This window comes from Pan paniscus, chromosome 9 (assembly GCF_029289425.2).
Source record: "Pan paniscus chromosome 9, NHGRI_mPanPan1-v2.0_pri, whole genome shotgun sequence".
Lineage (NCBI taxonomy): Eukaryota > Metazoa > Chordata > Mammalia > Primates > Hominidae > Pan > Pan paniscus.
The window spans coordinates 48,507,412-48,529,007 of NC_073258.2; the positions used below are offsets into that span (position 1 = coordinate 48,507,412).

Below are 21,596 nucleotides of genomic sequence, written 5' to 3' on the forward strand. Positions count from 1 at the left end.
ATTTCTGCTTATTTGGACTTGGGATCTGTAGTGACCAGTTCGGTAGGGGAAAATATGAAACTTCAGCAGCCGCCTTCCCTAGGCCTATGGGGACTGGGGGCTGAGAGTGAGGTCGGGTGTCAGAACAACGTGCTCCCTTAACCCCCATACTCTGCCAGGAAGACTCAGGGAGGGACTGGCTCCAGGGACCAGGAGAACTGGTTTCACACCATCCAGTCCCCAAAAGGCCAGGGCAGAGGAAAAAGGCCCATGTTCTGAAGACTAATTCACTTTTCTAGGCCCCTGTCAACTGCGCTTCCATAAAGACACAGACCGTAATGGATGAGGAAACCGAGGCCAGGAGAGGAGACACCTGCCACTGCCCAGGTCTCAGAGCAGACCTGGGTCTTGAATTAGGGCCTCCTGAGTTTCAGTTCAGTGCGTTTTCTCCTTCACAGGGTGGCTTTAGCTCTGGGAAGGCAAGGCCTGGGTCTCTTAGGAACCCCAACTACTGGATGGCAATGCTTAAGGACAGGGTGGGTCTGCTGACAACTGGGTACTCAAGGGGCCCACCTCCTCTCCCTGCTCTCACCACTCCCCGCCCCCTAGGCACAGCAGTGACTCAGACTGAAGGCCCTTCAGCTTGAAATGGGGACAATTTTCTAGTGACCACGAGGCAAGTAACCGTCCGGGAATGCATGGGTCAGTGTGTGTTGGGGTGTGGGGGGGTCTGTGGGCCCCAGCCTGCGGGGGGAAAGAAAGGGGGAAATGTGAGAGGCCTCTCCTCCCATCTCTCCCTAGCTCTCACTCTCTCGGAAGGAATGTCCGGGCTCAGGATTCCCCCCCACCCCTTATCCCACAGCTCAGCCTGGACCCGCTCCGGTCTCCTCCCTCCTTTCCCCAAGCACAGACTGAACCAGCCTGGGCCGGGGGAGGGGCAGAAGTTAGGAGTGGGGGTGCAGGCGCCAAGGAGCCAGGGACCTGAGGGAAGAGGGCGCGCTGAGGCTGCTTCTGGTCAGGGAAACCATTCTACACCGACCCCAGCAGGCAGCTGCGCCCCCAGAGCTTTACCCTGTCTCTGCACTGACCTTGGGGAAGGAATTTAGGGATGGGGGAAAACAAGGCTAGAGCTGGTACCATTACTGCCCCGGGAGAGTCCCCTCTGCCGCCACCAGAGACAGCCACCAAAGCGCCCCACAGTAGGACGATTCGAGATGGAGCTGCAAGGGGATTTAAGGCCCGGCTCGCCCTTTGAGTCGGGGTCGTCGGGGAGTCCCTTGGTCTCCACTTCCCCTGCGGGGGTGGGGGCGGGGCCGCGCTGATGAGGGGTTTAGGACACCGTGAGACGGCCAGGCCATTTCTGCCTCGGCCCCAGACGCAGAAGGGGTCCCATGCAGGCCCGAGCCAGTGCACCCTGCGCTCCCTCAGCCGCGGGCCGTCGGCGCAGGCCGGGACCCTCCTCCGCGCGAGCCCTGCACTCCTCCGGTGCCCTCCACGCCGCCACCGGCTGCTGCTCGCAGCCTCCCGCCATTGGCCAGGAGCTCTGCGGCTCCCACCAATGAGCAGGCCGGATTCCGGCGAGGGGCGGCCCCGGGTGTTCCCGGGTTAACCCTTTGTGGGCCGCTCCAGGACGGCAGCACCCGGATCCTTCTCTAAAATTTAAAGGGCGGGCGGCTGAGGCCGGGCTCCAAGAGAGGGTGCAGCCGAGAAGAGGGGTACGCAGGTCTGCAAGCGGGAGAGCTCGGGAACCTCTCCTCCAAGGGAGGGAAGCCGGCGCCGGCTGCGCGTGACAGCCGAGAAGGAGCTTTTATTGGCACGACTATAGGAAAAAGTCTTTAACGAGGAGGGAAACAAATCATAATATTTCCTTCTCCGGCTTCCCACCCCCGTTGCCTGGAAAGGCACCCCTGTAGGACGCTCACCCCCTGCAGAACCCTGTCGCCCTCAGAGCGTTGACACATGGCTCCCCTGAAGTTCGTGGACTCCTGGCCACCGACCCCTTCCTCTTGCTCCCCAATTTCCATCGGACAATCTAAACCTGAACTTTTGTGTGTGAAGTGGAGGGAGGGCTGGGTGTGGTTGGGGGTAGAGGGGACAAGGGGGCGTGCTGGAGCGGAGGAGGTCTGAGGTCTCCAAAATGGGCTTTCCAGGGATGGGGCCAAGTGGATGCGGTGGAAGGAGTGAGAGGACCAGAAGGTCCCGCACACGCCAGGGCAGCCCTGGACTTCACCAGCTCACTTTGCAGCCCCGGACATCACCAGCTCGCTCACTGTGCGTCCTGGGTAGCTGTGTTTCCCTCTCTGGACTGGAGTTTTCTCTACTAAGAAATAGGAGGGGGGGAACGAGGGGCAGGGGACCGTCGGGGAGCTTTCTCCCGTCCCTTCTGCCTCTAACTTGGTGATAGAAACCAACCCTACCTTAGCCGCCATGAGAGGCCAGGCATCAGACGGAACTAGGGCCGCAGAGCGCTCTAGGGGAGTCCCTGATGGCAGTGCTCCCAGGAGGGCGAGGTGGGCCTAGGGATGATGGGACGCGCCCGCCGTCCACCCAGCACCTGAAGAAGCCCGGCGCAAAGAGGACCTGGGCGTCGGAGTGTCCTCCACCCCCACCTCGCCTGCCCCTTGGCCGCCCTCCCCTTCCACTTGGCTCCCGCTGCTCTGGAAGCTCCATCCTGCTGGGTTTTGGCTGCTGTTTCTAGCAGGTGGGGTGGGGGCTGCTCACACAATGGGGCCAGCTGAGCTCTCTAAGCAGTTTCCTGTGGGCACCCTAAAAGGGTCTCTGGGAAGAACCTGGGTCATCTGCCTGAGCCAAGGCCTTCAGGGAGTCCAGCCCAGATCCGAGGAAGCATCTTTCCTCTCCCAGGCCCCAGGAAGGGGCTTGGCAAACCCTTATCGCCTGAGAAGCAGCTGCTGGAGAAATACCTTAGCGGCTGACTCACCGGCTCCCTCTGCTCACAGCCCCCTCCCACTGGGCCCAACACCAGGCCTTTGAGAGACCCTAAGGGAGAGAACTGGCGGAAGCGCCCCCAGCCGGCAGGTCCGGGCTCTGCGGAGGGTGTAGCCAGCGCGGCCCTGGCTGTGGCTGGCTGGGTGGTTGGGGGGTGGTTATACCCTGTAAATGGCCTCTGTCTGGGATCACAGTGATTCTTAGAAACTCATTCAGCTCTGACCTCCTGGTACTGCCTCACTCCAGGTATTGATGGACAATTGGTATGCTGATGGCATTGCCATCTGGGTTCTAAGGCCCTGTCCCTCCACCAGTATCATGAGCCAGGTGCTGGAAGGCAGCAGGTGAACAGGGTGCAAACCCTGCTTCAGGGCAATTACCGGACCGGGGAGGGTCTGCTGCAGTTGTAAAAGACTGGACAGTGAGGGATGGTGGGCACCTCCCTGCTGTATTAGCTCCCTTGGCCTCAGTTTCTCTCTCTGTCAAATGCCAATATGCATTTGTCTTGTCTCGTTGGATAATTGTGAAGATTAAATGAAATAATGCATAGGAGAGCACTTTGGGTTAAAAGCACAACAGAAGTGTAGGATGATGATTGATTGCTGGCAAACTGGGAAGTGGGAGAGTACCCCTGCCAATGGGGCTTCTGAGCTCATTTTGTCCTGGATTATCTCATCAGGCTTTGTTTGGAGGGAAAGGCCAAACATTCCCCCCACAACTCCCACCATTGGTTCCAAGCTCAGCTCGGGGACAGAGTTTAGGGGCTGCAGTTTTCATGATGACGATAACTAACAATGATCGAGCATTCACTCTGTAGCAGGCACTGTTCTGTGTTTTATATGTACAGTATTTACTCATTTTACCCTCATACTCCTATGAGGTGAGTACTAATCTAACAAAATTTTAGATCCTCATGGCAACACTATGAGGTAGGAACTATTATTTTTCCCTTATGGATAAGGAAACTGAGGCACGGGGAAGTTAAGCAACTTAGCAAGTGGTGGAGCTAGGAGTCAAAAGCGCGTCTATGTGACTCCAGGGCTCGTGTTCATCTCCTACTCCATGCAGACAGACTCATGTGGCCCTGAACCTTATGCTCATACAGAAGGCTTCTCTGCTCATTACCTTCCAGATTGGGACAGGCTCCCAATATTCCAGGCCAGAAAGGGCCAACAACTCCACACCTTGAAGGAATCCCCTGACACAAGCCTTTAACCACTCAGCAGGTAGGGCTTCAGGACCTAAGGCAGCCCCCCATCCCCCATCTCTTCTGACCCACCAGCAAATTCATTCGTTCAATAAATAAGGAACAAACAATAGAAACATTTATTGGACAGGCACGGTGGCCTACACCTGTAATCCCAGCACTTTGGAAGGCCGAGGCGGACAGATCACTTGAGGCCAGGAGTTTGAGACCAGCCTAGCCAACATGATGAAACCCCATCTTTACTGAAAATACAAAAAAATTAGCTGGGCGTGGTGGTGCGCACCTGCAGTCCCGGCTGCTTGGGAGGCTGAGGCATGCAAATCACTTGAACCTGGGAGATGGAGGTTGCAGTGAGCCAAAATCATGCCACTGCACTCCAGCCTGGGTGACAGAGTGAGACTCTCACAAGCAAGACAGAAAGAGAGAGAAAGAAACATTTCTTTACACATTTATAATTCTTTAGAGAGAGAAAAATAATGTACAAGAACCTACCATATGTCAGCCACTGGAGTGCTTTACTAACAATAAGAGGCAACGTTTATTGAGTAATTACTATGTGCCAGGGACTGTTATAAGGCCTGTACGTGGATTAACTTGTTTAATCCTCATGACAATCTTGGAAGGTAGGAACTATTAATATTACCAGCTGTTCAGAGGACGAAATGAAACAGAGAGGTTAATTGACCTTCCCAAGATCATGGAGACCAAGGTTTTTCAGACTTTTTTGTTTCTAAGAAATATATTTTACATCATTACCAAGTACACACATGTGCGTTCACACACACACACATAACTGTGATTTTTTTTAATTGCCAGGTATTTAACTCCACTGTGTGCTGTGCACTCTGATATTTTCTACTTTTTTTTTTCTGTTTTATTTTTACTTAAATTCTGGTCGTGACCCACTAAATTGATTTCACAACCCATTAATGAGTCACCACCCACAGTTTAAACAGCACTGAGTCATAGCTAGAAGAATGGAGGCCACCATTCGAACCTAAATAGTAGGGCTCCGGAGCCTAACCTCTCCGTGTAAAGGATGGCTTGGGAAAGGAGAGAGACCCCGAAGTCTTGAGGACAGATGGACACTGTGCTGCTGAGGAGACTGGAGGCCTCAAGAATCCCACTGCCCTGCATCACTCCCTTCCCACATTCCAGCAAAAGATCATACAAAATTCACTAATATTGCCTTTGGAAAACAAACTTGTTGGCGTAGACACACGGTTGTTCTTTTACTTTGTCTTCACATCAGCCTATGAAGGAAGTAAGAAGGACTGAGAAACTGACTCACGCAGTTTAAGTGATTTGACAAAGGTCACAGAGCCCAGTGTCCTGTTGCCTGGTCCAGGGAGTTTTTGATCCCATCCTCAGCTCACCCTTGCAGATAACAATGGTGAGGGTGGAGCTGGTGGTAGAGAGAATGGGATGACAGTGGTAACGGTCATGATGGAAATGATGAGAGTTGGTGTTGCAATGTTGGTAGCGGGGAGATTGGTGATGTTGCTGATATTAATGGGAATGGGCACAGTAATGGGAGGTTGCAGGGACAGTGGTGGCCATGGTGGGGTGCTGCACCACCACAGTAGCACCTGCACCCCCTTCCCAAGCAAAGCTGAATTCCCTCTTCCCCTCACCTCCTCCTTCCCTAGCACTTTCCTGAGCACCTGGACCACTTCACGGAGAACATGGAGGACTTCTCCAATGACCTGTTCAGCAGCTTCTTTGATGACCCTGTGCTGGATGAGAAGAGCCCTCTATTGGACATGGAACTGGACTCCCCTACGCCAGGCATCCAGGCGGAGCACAGCTACTCCCTGAGCGGCGACTCAGCGCCCCAGAGCCCCCTTGTGCCCATCAAGATGGAGGACACCACCCAAGGTAAGAGGTGGAAGAAACTGGGGACAGCACAGGCCCAGGAGGCCCAGGAGGGAGGAAGCTCTGGGGTGACAAAAGAGTGTGCCTGCAGCCTGAGACTCCCAGAGGCTCCAAGAGGAGCCACCACAAACCCCTTAGGAGGTGCTCCTCCCTGCCTTTCTGTTCTCCCTCAGCTCAAAGCCAGAGGAGCACTTCTCAAAAGGGTTTTTTGCTGACTTAAGTCAGTGGTTTACAAAGTGTGGTTCCCAGACCAGCAGCATCACCTGGGAATCTGCTAGACATGCAGATTCTCGGGTTCCACCCCCAACCTGCTGAATCACAACCCTGTGGGTAGGGCCCAGCCTTCCAGGTGATTCTGATGCACACTCAGATTTGCAAACCGCTGACTTAGAGGAGACAGTGGGGGTAATTCAATAATAACTGTGGGGCCGGGTGTGGTGGCTCACGCTTGTAATCCCTGCACATTGGGAGGCCAAGGCAGGTGGATCACCCGAGGTCAGGAGTTCGAGACCAGCCTGGCCAACACATGGTGAAACCCCGTCTCTACTAAAAAAAAAAATACAGGGCCGGGCGCAGTGGCTCACGCCTGTAATCCCAACACTCTGGGAGGCCGAGGCAGGCGGATCACTAGGTCAGGAGATCGAGACCATCCTGGCTAACACAGTGAAACCCCATCTCTACTAAAAATATAAAAAATTAGCCGGGGGTGGTGGCGGGCGCCTGTAGTCCCAGCTACTTGGGAAGCTGAGGCAGGAGAATGGCGTGAACCCGGGAGGCGGAGCTTGCAGTGAGCCAAGATTGCGCCACTGCACTCCAGCCTGGGCGACAGAGCGAGACTCCATCTCAAAAAAAAAAAAAAAAAACCAACTACCTGGGCGCGGTGGTGGGTGCCTGTAATCCCAGCTACTCGGGAGGCTAAGGCAGGAGAATCGCTTGAACCCAGGAGGCGGAGGTTGCCGTGAGCCATTGCACTCCAGCCTGGGTGACAAGAGCGAAACTCCGTCTCAAAAAAAAAAAATACAAAAATTAGCCAGGCGTGGTGGTGCGCTCCTGTAATCCCAGCTACTTAGGAGACTGAGGCACAAGAACTGCTTGAACCCGGGTGGAGAAGGTGTAGTGAGCTGAGATCGCACCACTGCATTCCAACCTGGGCAACAGAGTGGGACTCCATCTCAAAAATAATAACTGGCTGGGTGCAGTTGCTCATGCCTGTAATCCCAGCACTCTGGGAGGCTGATGCGGGTGGATCACCTGAGGTGAGGAGACGAAGACCAGCCTGGCGAATGTGATAAAACCCCGTCTCTACAAAAATACAACAATTAGCCCAGCATGATGCCCTCCATCACATGATGCCTCCATTACATGCTGCCTGTAATCCCAGGTACTTGGAAGGCTGAGGCAGGAGAATCACTTGAACCTGGGAGGCGGAGGCTGCAGTGAGCCAAGATTGCGCCATTGTAATCCAGCCTGGGCAACAGAGTGAGACTCCGTCTCAAAAAAAAAAAAATAGACCGGGTGCTGTGGCTCACGCCTATAATCCCAGCACTTTAGGAGGCTGAGGTGGGCGGATCATTTGAGGTCAGGAGTTCGAGACCAGCCTGGTCAACATGGTGAAACCCCGTCTCTACTAAAAATAGAAAAATTAGCCGGGCGTGGTGGTGGGCACCTGTAATCCCAGCTACTCTGGAGGATGAGACAGGAGAATCACTTGAACACAGGAGGCAGAGGTTGCAGTGAGTCGAGATCAAGCCACTGCACTCCAGCCTGGGTGACAGAGTGAGACTCTGTCTCAAAAATAATAATAATACTATCCTGGCTAACAGAGTGAAACCCCATCTCTACTAAAAATAAAAAATAAATTAGCCGGGCATGGTGGCGGGTGCCTGTAGTCCAAGCTACTCAGGAGGCTAAGGCAGGAGAATGGCGTGAACCTGGGAGGCGGAGCTTGCAGTGAGCTGAGATTGCGTCACTGCATTCCAGCCTGGGCAACAGAGCGAGACTCCGTCTCAAATAATAATAATAATAATAAGCTGTAGACAAGTTACCAAGACTCTAGAACCTCACTGCCTCCTCATACTATGTTGTCCTCTGAGGCGCTACTTGAGAGAGATTCCTTCTTTTATTCCTGAAGGTAGCATTCTCTAAAGCTCTCCTCTCCCCCTAACTCCATCCTTTAAAGCAAAGAGCACCCTGAGTTCTTCCACTCAGGTAATCAGCACTCAAGACCCACATTGTGCCCCACTTAGAAATGGTCCCTTCGGGCATTTCCTCAAATACAGGTGGTCCTGGCTCTGTCGCTTTTGGCTGCGTGATCACAGACATGTTGCTTAACCTCTGTAATCCTTAGTATCTATATCTACAAATGCAAATAACAATAAACATTTCTATAGTACTCTCCAGTCTACAGATTGCCTTCATGTTAATTATCACATTTATTTCTCATGACTGACAGGTGAGGTTGGAATCACTTTTATCATAATCCCCACGTGACCGATAAGAAAACAGACTTGGCTGGGTGCAGTGGTTCACGCCTGTAATCCCAGCACTTTGGGAGGCCAAGGCGGGCAGATCACGAGGTCAGGAGTTCGAAACCTGCCCGACCAACATGGTGAAACCCCGTCTCTACTAAAAATACAAAAAAAATTAGCTGGGTGTGGTGGCAGGCGCCTGTAATCTCAGCTACTCGGGAGGCTGAGGCAGGAGAACTGCTTGAACCCGGGAGGCGGAGGTTGCAGGGAGCTGAGATTGCACCACTGCACTCCAGCGGAGGTGACAAAGCGAGATTCTGTCTCAAAAAAAAATAAAAAAGAAAACTGAGACTTCACAAAAGCTCAGTTGTCTAGGTCACGCCCACAGTAAAATGCAGAACAGAGACATAATAGCACACCCTGATTCTCAACCGCAAACCCTTGCCACCACCACATTTGCCAGTCAAGAAGCGCAGCCAGGGCTATTTGGTTGGGACCCACAAGGGCATTGGTGTGCATCCCCATGTCTCCACCAGCCACTGGGTGATCTTGGACAAGTTACTTAACCTCTCTAGGCCTCTGTTTCCTCAATGATAAAATGAAAATAATATACGCCTTGAGAGTTCTGGTCAGGCTTAAAAATATATATATACAAAATACCCTGCTAAGTGCCCAGCACATAATATATACATCAATAATTAGCAGCAGCCAAGTGCAGTGGCTCAGGCCTGTAATCCCAGCACTTTGGGAAGCCGAGGCAGTAGGATTGCTTGAGCCCAGGAGTTCAAGACCAGCCTGGCCAACAGGTGAAATCCTGTCTCTACTAAAAATACAAAAATTAGTTGGGAGTGGAGGTGTGTGCCTGTAATCCCAGTTACTCAGGAGGCTGAAGCAGGAGAATCGCTTGAACCCAGGAAGCGAAGGTTGCAGTGAGCCGAAATCATGCTACTATGCTCCAGCCTGGATGACAGAGTGAGACTCTGTCTCAAAAATGAATATAAATAATAATAATTAGTGACTATTTTCATTGTGCACATAAAAGTCCTATGAATACTATGGGTGGGCCAGGCATGCTGAGTCACACCTATAATCCTGGCACTTTGGGAGGCCGAGGCAGGAGGATTGCGTGAGCTCAGGAGTTTGAGACCAGCCTGGGCAACATAGCAAAACACCTTCTCCACAAAATTAAAAATTAAAAAATTAGCCAGGCATGGTGGCACATGCCTGTAGTCCCAGCTACCTAAGAGCCTGAGGCAGGAGGATATCTTAAGCCCCGGAGGTCAAGGCTGCAGTGAGCTATGATGTCACCACTGCACTCCAGCCTAGGCGACAGAGCAAGACCATGTCTCAAAAAGAAAAAAAATAAAACAGAAACACTATGGGTGCTTGTAACAATGAACAGTGTTCTTATCTTATTCCTCTTTCCCTCTAAAGGACCTGGTCTTGAGTGAATTTCTTAATTTTCTCACTTGTTAAATGGTGAGAACAATGGTGCCTGCCCCCAGAGAGTTGTTGGGAGGAGTAAAGAAGCTCATTTGCCCGGGCGTGTGACTCACGCCTGTAATCCCAGCACTTCGGTAGGCTGAGGAGGGCAGATCACCTGAGGTCAGGAGTTCAAGGCCAGCCTAACCAACATGGAGAAACCCCGTCTCTACTAAAAATACAAAATTAGCCAGGAGTGGTGGCACATGCCTGTTATCCCAGCTACTCGAGAGGCTGAGGCAGTAGAATCGGTGAACCCGGGAGGCAGAGGTTGCGGTGAACTGAGATCGCACCATTGCACTCTAGCCTGGGCAACAAGAGCGAAACTCCATCTCAAAGAAAAAAAAAATAGAAGCTCATGTGTGTCAAGGGCTTAGAGCTGTGCTCAGCGCAAGAAGTGTGAGCTGCGTCTGATAGTCTTTGAGATTCCCTAGGGGCAAAGACAAATCTTTGTACCTCCCCCCAAACCCCATGAAGGCAGGGACATCCACCCCTCTTAGGTCAGCCCAGCAACTCCTTAGCCACCCTAAGTCTTTTTTTAATTATTAATTTTTTTGGGGGGCGGGCAGGGTGACAGAGTCTTACTCTGTCACCCAGGCTAGAGTACGGTGTTGCGATCTTGGCCCACCTCCTGGCCTCAACCTCCTGGCCTTAAGCGATCCTCCCGCCTCAGCCTCCCAAATTGCTGAGATTACAGGCGTGAGCCACCACACCCGGCTCCCACGTCTATTTTTAAAGCAATTTGTCTGTGGGCCCTTTGCAGGGGGCAGCTTCCCGGAGGCCGGTGGCCAGGCCCTGTAATTTGGGAAGATTGTGGGTATTCCTGGAGCCCATGGGCAGCCTGTGGCCCAGAGCTGGGGCACTCAGGCTCCCAACAGGGTGCGGCCTGGCCTCCAAGGTGGTCAATCAGCCACTACTGCCTCTCCCCGACCACAGCAGGCCCCAAAGTCCAGAGTCCCCTCCAGCCCTGCCTTGAATGTTGGCTCCCCTCCCCTCTCCCCTGTCTTACCCGCTGCTTCAATGGCTACCAGGCAGTGTGGCCACCATGAACAGGGCTGACTTAGAGTGGAAGACTGTGGGCACCCATCAGGAAAAGGGGTGATGCCTGCCAGCCCTATTGCCCAGGTGAAACCAGGAGGCCCACTAGGTGGGCAGGAGGTGGGTTCTTCCCTCAGGAAATCTAAGCCTCACCTCTCACTGCTCCCCACTGCTCCCCACCGCCGCCTCCTCCACCCGCCTCATACCCCCAGTCACTGGGTCCTGTGGATGCTTTCTTCTAAATCTGTTCCCTCCTCTCCATCACAACTGCCACTGCCTTTGCTCAGGCCTCCCCTTCTCTCTCTCCTGGCCGATTTCAACACTTCCTGCAGTTCTCCCTGCCTCCATCTTGCCTGCAGCCAGTCTAGTCCCCACACGAGGGCAGAGTGATCTTTTATATATATATATATATATATATGTATATATACACACATACATATATGTGTGTGTGTATATATGTATATATATACATATATATGTGTGTATATATGTGTGTATATATATGTGTGTGTGTATATATATGTGTGTGTATATATATGTGTGTGTGTGTGTATATATATGTATATATATATATATATATATATTTTTTTTTTTAAGACGGAGTCTCGCTCTGTCGCCCAGGCTGGAGTGCAGTGGCGCAATCTCGGCTCACTGCAAGTTCCGCCTCCCGGGTTCATGCCATTCTCCTGCCTCAGCGTCCCGAGTAGCTGGGACTACAGGCGCCCACCACCATGCCCAGCTAATTTTTTGTATTTTTAGTAGAGACGGTGTTTCACCATGTTAGCCAGGATAGTCTCGATCTCCTGACCTCATGATCCGCCCGTCTTAGCCTCCCAAAGTGTTGGGATTACAGACGTGAGCCACCGCGCCAGGCCATTTTTTTTAATTGATTTAATTTTAGAGATAGGGTCTCGCTCTGTCACCCAGCTGGAGTGCAGTGGTCTGATCATAGTTCACTGCAGCCTTGAACTCTTGGGCTCAAGCGATCCTCCTGCCTCAGCCTCCCAAAGCTGGGATTATAGGCGTGAGCTACCTCACCCAGCCATAATCTTCCTTAAAATTGCAAATTTGGGCCAGGTGCAATAGCTCATGCCTGTAATCCCAGCACTTCAGGAGGCCGAGGTGGGTGGATCACTTGAGTTCAGGAGTTCGAGACCAGCCTGGGCAACATCTCTACAAAAAAATACAAAAATTAGCTGGGCATGGTGGCATGCGCCTGTAGTCCCAGCTACTTAGGAGGCTGTGGCCGGAGAACAAATTGAGCCAGGAAGGTCAAGACTGCAGTGACTCATTATGGCACCACTGCACTCCAGCCTGGGCGAATGAGTGAGATCCTGTCTCAATTAAAAAAAAAAAAAAATTGAGCACATACAAAACTCTTCAGCGGCTCCCCATTTGCTTTAGGATAAAGTCACATCTCCGAACTAACCCAGCCTCCAAGGCCAAGCCACCCCCACTGGCCTCTCTGACCCCATCTTCCACTCCCCTTTGCATTCCAACTACGCTAAACTGCTTGTGAGTCTTGCTATATCCCCAGCATCTAGCACAGTGCACAGTAAATGTTTACTAAATAACAGTAGTTGTATTAACACTGGCTTGTATTTATTGAACACTTACTCTTTTTTTTTTTTCAAGACAGGGTCTCACTCTGTCTGTCTAGGCTGGAGTGCAGTAGCACAATCTTGGCTCACTGCAACCTCCTCCTCCCAAGCAATTCTCTCTCTTTTTTTTTTTTGTTTTTAGACAGAGTCTCACTCTTGCCCAGGCTGGAGTGCAGTGGTGCGATCTCAGCCCACTGCAACCTCTGCCTCCCGGGTTCAAGTGATTCTCCTGCCTGCCTCAGCCTCCTGAGTAGCTGGGACTACAGGCACGTGCCGCCACAACTGGCTAATTTTTGTATTTTTAGTAGAGACAGGCTTTCACCATGTTGTCCAGGCTGGTCTCAATCTCCTGGACTCAAGCGATCCACCTGCTTGGCCTGTCAAAGAACTGGAGTACAGGCATGAGCCACTGCACCTGGCCGCTCAAGTGATTCTCCCACCTCAGCCTCCTGAGTAGCTGGGATTATAGACACACACCACCACACCTAGCTAATTTTGTGTGTGTGTATTTTTTGTAGAGATGGGATTTCGCCATGTTTCCCAGGCTGGTCACGAACTCCTGGGCTCAAGCGATCTGCCTGTCTTGACTTCCCAAAGTGCTGGGATTACAGGAGTGAGCCACGGCGCCCAGCCTGAACATTTACTTCTCACCAGTGTTAAGTATTAACACTCACAGTGTTAAGGGTCTTATGTACATTATACTACTTAAGCCTCAGAACTTCTCTATTAGGTACGTCCTGTTCCTTTCCCCATTTTGCAGATGAAGAAGCTCAGGCTCAGAGAGGTTAAGCAACTAGCCTAAGGTCACACACACAGCCAATCAAGAGGAGTGTGAATCTGGTGCCCAAGCTCATTCTGTAAGCTGCTGAATGAAGAGGATGTCCTCACCTCTTCTGGCCCCAGACAACTCCTCCTCACCTCACAACCACCCTCTTTCCTGCCTGCCCCCTGGTCTACCCTAACAGCTCTCTTCAGTTCAGCCTAGGGTAGCTCCCAGGGCGCAGGCAGGGGGCTGAGACCTCTGCCCTAGAGTCCCCTGAGCCTTTCCCCTTCCCCTAGATGCAGAGCATGGAGCATGGGCGCTGGGACACAAACTGTGCTCCATCATGGTGAAGCAGGAGCAGAGCCCGGAGCTGCCCGTGGACCCTCTGGCTGCCCCCTCGGCCATGGCTGCCGCGGCCGCCATGGCCACCACCCCGCTGCTGGGCCTCAGCCCCTTGTCCAGGCTGCCCATCCCCCACCAGGTGAGCCTGGGAACTGTTTGTAGGGGCTGAGGGAGGGAGGAGGGCTGGTGGGTCTGTGGGAAGAGGTGCCCAAAGCCCTGTGCCCTGGGGCTCTGTGAACAGGAAGACATGAGCCTCAGGGCTGAGGGTGGGAAGCCCCCGCCCAGCCCAGGCCTCCGCCTACCCCCCTGGCTGCCCCCTCACCATACCACAACGGGCACAAGCCACAGCCCCCTTGGAGTAACTGAGGCTCTCGTCTGTGCAGAAAAAGACAGCTTGCAGGGCTCCAGGCAGGGCTGGCATCAGGAGCCCAGTCCAGGGTCTCAGAGGTGGAGACAGCCCAGGCCACTGACTTTTCTCAAACCTTCAGTATTTTTAAAAAAGAAAAAAAGACCAAAAAGGAAATTACAAAAAAAAGTGTGCTATATTCCAATTGTTTACATTTATGAGATTAATATTTTTAACCCACACTCTCAGGCTGAACTCCCTCCTCCACGAATGTGTAGATGACAGCATTCAGCCATAAACCCAAGACCCCTCTGGGAATGTGAACCCCAGACCCCTGGCTCCTAGCCGAGGTCCTGCCTGAGTCCCAACTCGGTGCCTCCTTTGTGTTCTGGGCATGTTGCACATCCTCCTTCTCTGTAAAAGGGGCTCATGAACCCCCTAAGGTGCTTCTAGCCCTGGGATTCCACAGTATGAGCAGCATCTTAAAATCCCTAGATGGGAGCATGGCTGGCCCTGCCCCCTGCTGGCCACACGGCTCACTTGCTCTAACTGTACGTGGCTGAAGGCAAGAAAGGTCAGCCCCTCCCTGCCCCACCACAGACCCGTGGGATCAAGGGTCAGCGGCAAATATGCAGGATCTTTTGAGACCATCTCCAAGACTGGCTCTGAGACTCCTCAGGCCTTGCCAAAGCAGGAAGGGATGGAGTGACAGCAGCAGCAGCCAGGGAAGAGGAGACTTCAGAAAGGGAAACCGAGGCTCAAGGGGTTAAGTAATTTGCCCAAAATCATGCAGTTAGAAGCAACTGACATGCCTTCCAAATTCGGCCTGCCAGACCCTGAAGCCCACGTGAGTGAGGTCATAACCCCTAGTGGAAGGCACAGGAGCTGGCATTGTCAACAGTGAGCTCTCTGCACCGCAGTCCCCTCTCTGTCACTCGAGGGCTGAGCTGGGATGTAGACCAAGGAATCTCCAAGGTCCCTGCCAACTTGAACCTTCTGGGATTCTTACTCATCAGCCTACATTCTGGATTCTGCGTCCCACCCACAATATCATGATCTCTCTGGGGCTGCAGCCCAGGGCCTGCAATCCAGCCCCCAACATCATGCCTTCCTCAGACAGAGCACCACTTACTTGCATGTTGGTAGTCACGTGTACAAAGCCATGCATGCTCTTGAAGTCCTTTCTGGAACAACAAGTCAGAATAGAAATAAAGAGAAATGCATGTTTGTTAAAAATGTCCATCTGATTCTATCAGGCCCTTACTTCAACCCATTAGGAGCTCTCATTGCCTCCAACTTCTTTGTCTGGATTCTACTTCTATTTATACCCCGGGACTCATTTCAGACTTTGACTTCTCAGGGAGCATCCTCGGAGCCCCCAGCCAATTAATGCCTCCTTCTGTACTACTGCTACCAGCCACTGAACAGCTACACTGTTCCAGACATTACCTCTTGTTTTATTCTCATGGCAACCCACATACCAAAGCCTGTGTGGCCTTCACAGTTGGTGTGGAAGGTGGCCCCACACTCAGAGGCTCACCTTCTCTGAGCTTAAGGTCTGAGCTACACTGCTTGGCCAGCAATCCTTTCTCTTAGGTGTGACTTGGCTTCTTTAAGCTCAAGAGCTTGCCTCTGTTCCCTTGCAGCTGTGCCCAGAACTCCAAGCCCAGCCACTTCCCCAACTGTGCAGGGCAGGCAACCAGCTTTAGGGAGGAGGTGGGTAGATGGCATGGTGGGGACAGACCCAGGGGCAGCTAATGGAGCTGGGCTTGTCTGTTCCTCAGGCCCCAGGAGAGATGACTCAGCTGCCAGTGATCAAAGCAGAGCCTCTGGAGGTGAACCAGTTCCTCAAAGTGACACCGGGTAGGTGTGTCCAGGGGAAGGGCTCTTTTCCCCTCCAGTTATAGGCAGATAGCATCCCCACTTCCTTGGTTCAGCCCATCCCTATCTCTTGACAACCTTCCCCCACCCAGAATATCCTCTCCACCCTGCCCTACCCACTGTCCCTCCATCCATGCCCACTCTTCGTCTAGTCCTCTTCGTTTTTGTTTTTTGTTTGTTTGTTTGTTTGTTTTTTGAGATGGAGTCTCACTCTGTCGCCCAGGCTGGAGTACCATGGCACGATCTCAGCTCACTGCAACCTCCCCATCCCAGGTTCAAGCAATTCTCCTGTCTCAGCCTCCTAAGTACCTGGGATTACAGGTGCCCACCACCACGCATGGCTAATTTTTGTATTTTTTAGTAGAGACGGGGTTTGGCCATATTGGTCAGGCTGGTCTTGAACTCTGACTCAGGGGATCCACCTGCTTCAGCCTCCCAAAGTGCTGTGATTACAGGCATGAGCCACTGCACCCAGCCTTCGTCCAGTCCTCTTCTTGCCCAATCTACTGCTGCCATCGCTCCTGCTTGCCCAGCCTGACCCTATGAGAGAGAGGCCCCAGTCACCTTCTGGGGTTGCTGAGCTAGAGCTTAGTGATCTTCTGGAGTTGCTGAGCTTAAGGCCCTGAACCCTGTGAAGTCAGAGGTCGCAGAGGACCTCCCACGAATTCAGCTCCTATGATGTCTATGCCAAGGGCGAGCTGTAAAGGAGCTGGGCCTCTGTGGTGTCAGATGAGGCAGCACCCAGGAATTGGCTACCCAGATGTCAACTGTCTTTCTGACCCTGCAGAGGGGCTTCTGATGTCATAGCTGAGACCAAGCGCCTGGCAGTCCGTGTCCCACAATGTCAGGGCTGGTGCAAGCCCATGCTCAGCTGAACTCATGATGTCCAAGTGGAGCTGATGTGCAACGTTGCTAACCCGGTTTCCCCTGCTCTCCCCAGAGGACCTGGTGCAGATGCCTCCGACGCCCCCCAGCAGCCATGGCAGTGACAGCGACGGCTCCCAGAGTCCCCGCTCTCTGCCCCCCTCCAGCCCTGTCAGGCCCATGGCGCGCTCCTCCACGGCCATCTCCACCTCCCCACTCCTCACTGCCCCTCACGTAAGGAGCTGGGGGTGGGCTGATCCCAGAAATGAGGAATTGAATACATCCACCTGAGCACACTGGCCAGTCAGGAGGGTTTGGGGAGCCCCAAGACTGATCCCCACCCTCATCAGAATTCAGAGGGATGCTTACCTGGCAGATGGGAGTTCGAATCCTTTTATTTTTTAGTCTTGCTCTGTTGCCCAGGCTGGAGTGCAGTGGCTCAATCTCAGCTCACTGAAACATCTGCCTCCCAGGTTCAAGCAATTCTCCTGTCTCAGCCTCCCAAGTAGCTGAGATTACAGGCACTTGCCACCGTGTCTGGCTTTTTTTTTTTTTTTTTTTTTTTTTTTTTTTGAGATGGAGTCTCGCTCTGTCGCCTGGAGTGCAGTGGCACGATCTCGGCTCACTGCAACCTCCATCTCCAGGGTTCAAGTGATTCTCCTGCCTCAGCCTCCCAAGTAGCTGGTATTACAGGTGCACACGACCACCCAGCTAATTTATGTACTTTTAGTAGAGACAGCATTTCACCATGTTGGCCAAGCTGGTCTCAATCTCTTGACCTCTTGATCTGCCCACTTCAGCCTCCCAAAGGGCTGGGATTACCGGCGTGAGCCACCGCATCTGGTCGGGAATTCAAATCCTTTCGCCCTGCCTCATGGTGAACAGGAGACTATTGCAGAGCCAGGACTAGAACTTGACATTCCTGACCTCCAGGGGATGACCCAGGCTGCCTCCAAGGAGCGCTGTGTGAGGGGCAGCGCCCAGATGGTCCAGAATCCCCAGGAAACATGGAGCTAGGCCCTGAGCCCTGGGATGGGTGTGGAGTCTCCCAAGCCAAGATTGTAGGGAAGGGTCTGAGGGAGATGCTGTTTGGGGCACCCTGGACAAGTAAGCTTTGAGGGTGCAGTCTCAGGGATGGGATCCAGGAAGCCCTCCCGAACAATGCACTAAGAGCCTAACACCTGAGCTCTCAGCACGGCCCTGGCACCTGACACATGTTACTGAATTTCACCCAGATCCACTCCCTTTCCAGATGAGGAAACTGAGGCACAGAGCATTGTGTGCCTTGCCCAGGTCATATAGATAGCACATGGCAGAGCTTGAATTTGAACCCAGGGCTGCCTGGCTCCTAACTACCACATCATACTTCCTATAGAAATTACAGGGGACATCAGGGCCACTGCTCCTGACAGAGGAGGAGAAGCGGACCCTGATTGCTGAGGGCTACCCCATCCCCACAAAACTCCCCCTCACCAAAGCCGAGGAGAAGGCCTTGAAGAGAGTCCGGAGGAAAATCAAGAACAAGGTAAAGCCTGCCACCCTGGGGCTTCAGAGGGCTTCCTTGGTGGGTGGGCTCCCCTGGCATACCAGCTCTGAAATTGGGGGGCCCAGGAAGTGAATATGTGGCAGTGCTAACCCTTGTTTTCGGGCCTCCCCCTCTAGATCTCGGCCCAGGAGAGCCGTCGTAAGAAGAAGGAGTATGTGGAGTGTCTAGAAAAGAAGTAAGGGGCTTGGGAGGGGTGGGCAATCCACTCCCTTGCCTGACCTGCCCTCCCCTAGGCCCTCCCTCATGGGGCAGCAGAGGCAGGGGGCACAGGGAGTGTGATGGTGGTGGGCTGGGCCGAGGAGCTGTTGTGAGTCTGGGGGCTGCCCCTGAGCCTGTGCCTGCTTGGCCCCTACAGGGTGGAGACATTTACATCTGAGAACAATGAACTGTGGAAGAAGGTGGAGACCCTGGAGAATGCCAACAGGTGGGTAGTGCCTCCTGCATCCAACCTGGCTCCCTGCCCCTCTGCAACCCGTGCCTGGCTCTGCATAGCTCTGGGAGACAGGGGAGAGGAGAGAGAACTAAGTTTAGGATGACAGGGACCCCAGAAACACACCCTGCAGCCTTGGGCCACTTACATCCTGCCCCTCTCTGTGTTCCCATTTTTCCTCACCTACACCTGGCAGGGCTGGGGAGTTGCTTAAGTGAGCAGATGTTTTCAAAGTGTGGTCCTCAGACCAGCAACAATCCCTGGGAATTATTAGAAATGCTTATTCTCGGGCCCCATGCCAGGTCTACTGAATCAGAAGCTCCAGGGGTAGGGCCCAGCGCCCTGTGTTTTAATAAGCCCTCCACGTAATTAGGTTGCACCCTCAAGTTTGAGAACCACTGGTGTAAATCCTTGTTACTCAAAGCCACCTGCCCCAGACAGGCAACATCAGCATCACCTAGGAGCTTGTTAGAAATGCAGGCTGGGCATGGTGGCTCACGCTTGTAATCTCAGCACTTTGGGAGGATGAGGGGGGTGGATCATTTGAGGTTAGGAGTTCGAGACCAGACTGACCAACATGGTGAAACCCCATCTCTACTAAAAATAGAAAATTAGCTGGGCGTGGTGGTGGGCGCCTGTAATCCCAGCTACTCGGGAGGCTGAGGGAGAAGAATCACTTGAATCCGAGAGGCGGCAGTTGCAGTGAGCTGACACTGTGCCACTGCACTCCAGCCTGGGCCAGACTCTGTCTCAAAAAAAAAAAATGCAGAATTTCAGAACTCTCTCCAGACTTACTGAGCTAAAAACTGCACATTCACAAGGTCCTTGGGTGATTCACATGTACTATGAAATTTGAGAAACAGGAGTATAGAGACAGCAGGACAGTGCCTGGCAGGTAGCAGCCACGTCAAGTCACAGCTCTGGGTTCTTACGCTGCTCTGCCATTTTTGTGACTCTGGAGAAATCGTTAAATATCTCTGGGCCCCTGTTTCTTCGTCTAAATGGGGATGATAGAAACATTATCTCATAGGGCCAGGTACAGTGGCTTACGCCTGTAATCCCAGCATTTTGGGAGGCGGAGGCGGGCAAATCACTTGAGGCCAAGAGTTCGAGACCAGCCTGGCCAACATGGTGAAACCCCCATCTCTACTAAAAATACAAAAATTAGCCGGGTGTGGTGGTGCATGCCTGTAATCCCAGCTACTCAGGAGGTTGAGGGAAAAGAATCACTGGAACCCGGGAGGCAGAGGTTACAGTGAGCTGAGATGGTGCACCGTACTCCAGCCTGGGTGGCAGAGTGAGACTCTGTCTCAAAAAAAAAAAAAAAAAGAAAAGAAAAGAAACATTATCTCATAGGATTGATGTGAGGGTATTAATAAGATCCTGCGAATAAAGGATCCAGCCTGATGCTTGGCATTTAGGAATGTGCAATTCATGTTAGCTTTTATTCTTCTTTCATTATTTTTATTTATTTATTTTCTTGAGATAGGGTCTCACTCTGTTGCCCATGCTGGAGCGTAGTGGGGTGATCATAGCTCACTGCAGCCTCAAACTCCTGATTCTCCCCCCTCAACCTCCTAAGTAGCTAGGACCACAGGCGCACACCACCACCCCTGGCTAATTTTAAGTATTTTGTAGAGACGTGGTCTTGCTGTGTTGCCCAGGCTGGTCTCCAGCTCCTGGACTCAAGCATACCTCCTGCTTTGGCTCCCAAAGTGCTGGGATTATAGGTGTGATCCACTGCACCTGGCCTTCTTTCATTATTTTTACTTTTTTATTTTTATTTACTTTTTTTTTTTTTTTTTTGAGACACAGTGTTGCTCTGTCGCCCAGGCTGGAGTGCAGTGGCACAATCTCGGCTCACTGCAACCTCCGCCTCTTGGGTTCAAGCAATTCTCATGCCTCAGCCTCCCAAATAGCTGGGATTACAGACGTGTACCACCACACCCGGCTAATTTTTGTATTTTTAGTAGAGACAGGGTTTCACTATGTTGGCCAGGCTGGTCTTGAACTCTTGACTTCATGTAATCCTCCTGCCTCAGCCTCCCACAAGTGCTGAAATTACAGGCGTGAGCCACCACACCCCACCATTATTTTCATTCCAAATTCCTGATAGTGCCCAGCCATGAGCCTGTGGTAGGTCTTTAATAATTATTTGCTGGGATTAATTACAATAACCTAGACAACAGCCTTGGTATGCAGCAGGTGCTCAACACAAGACTTTTTCCTTCTTTCCTTCCTTCTCCCCCAGCTTCTCCAGCGGGATCCAGCCACTCCTCTGTTCCCTGATTGGCCTGGAGAATCCCACCTGACCCCCCACCCCACCCCTCTGTCTCTGGCTGGGGTTCCTTTCTGGCCCAAAGTAGGTCCAAGCCCTTGTAGTTATTTCGCCACCTGCTGTACATTGTGGGAACTGCAACCCCTACGTGCCCGTTTGGGTGGAGAGAGATGAAACATTTGCCCACCAAGCCTGTGCTGAACGCATTCTGTATGCACCCAGAAGATTCCACGCTGAGTGGGACCCAGTCCTCACCCTCAGGGAGGCCACAGTTAATAAAGGAGACTGATGTGGAGATATATAAATAAACAAAGTGCCATGATAAAAGCAAACACAGCAATAAAACAAAAATGGCTGGGCATGGTGGCCCATGCCTGTAATCCCAACACTTTGGGAGGCCGAAGCGGGTGGATCACCTGAGGTCAGGAGTTCCAGACAAGCCTGGCAAAACCCCGTCTCTACTAAAAATACAAAAATTAGCCGGCGTGGTGGCGCACGCCTGTAGTCTCAGCTAGTCAGGAGGCTAAGGCAGGAGAATCATTTGAACCTG

General features: G+C 52.5%; 1 protein-coding gene across 3 annotated transcripts in view; it reads left to right on the forward strand.

The window, feature by feature from the left end:
- CREB3L1 (cAMP responsive element binding protein 3 like 1) overlaps nucleotides 1–21,596 on the forward strand; it is a 43,788-nt gene that overhangs the window by 16,515 nt on the left and 5,677 nt on the right. For 2 of the 3 annotated variants that reach the window (XM_003815219.6, XM_063608420.1), the window contains exons 2-8: nucleotides 5,782–6,010; nucleotides 13,656–13,840; nucleotides 15,832–15,910; nucleotides 16,869–17,026; nucleotides 18,168–18,317; nucleotides 18,455–18,513; nucleotides 18,694–18,762. In XM_003815219.6, the coding sequence (XP_003815267.4) occupies nucleotides 5,782–6,010; nucleotides 13,656–13,840; nucleotides 15,832–15,910; nucleotides 16,869–17,026; nucleotides 18,168–18,317; nucleotides 18,455–18,513; nucleotides 18,694–18,762 (929 nt within the window). The remainder of the gene's footprint in view (nucleotides 1–5,781; nucleotides 6,011–13,655; nucleotides 13,841–15,831; nucleotides 15,911–16,868; nucleotides 17,027–18,167; nucleotides 18,318–18,454; nucleotides 18,514–18,693; nucleotides 18,763–21,596) is intronic. The other variant, XM_063608419.1, reaches the window with a different exon arrangement.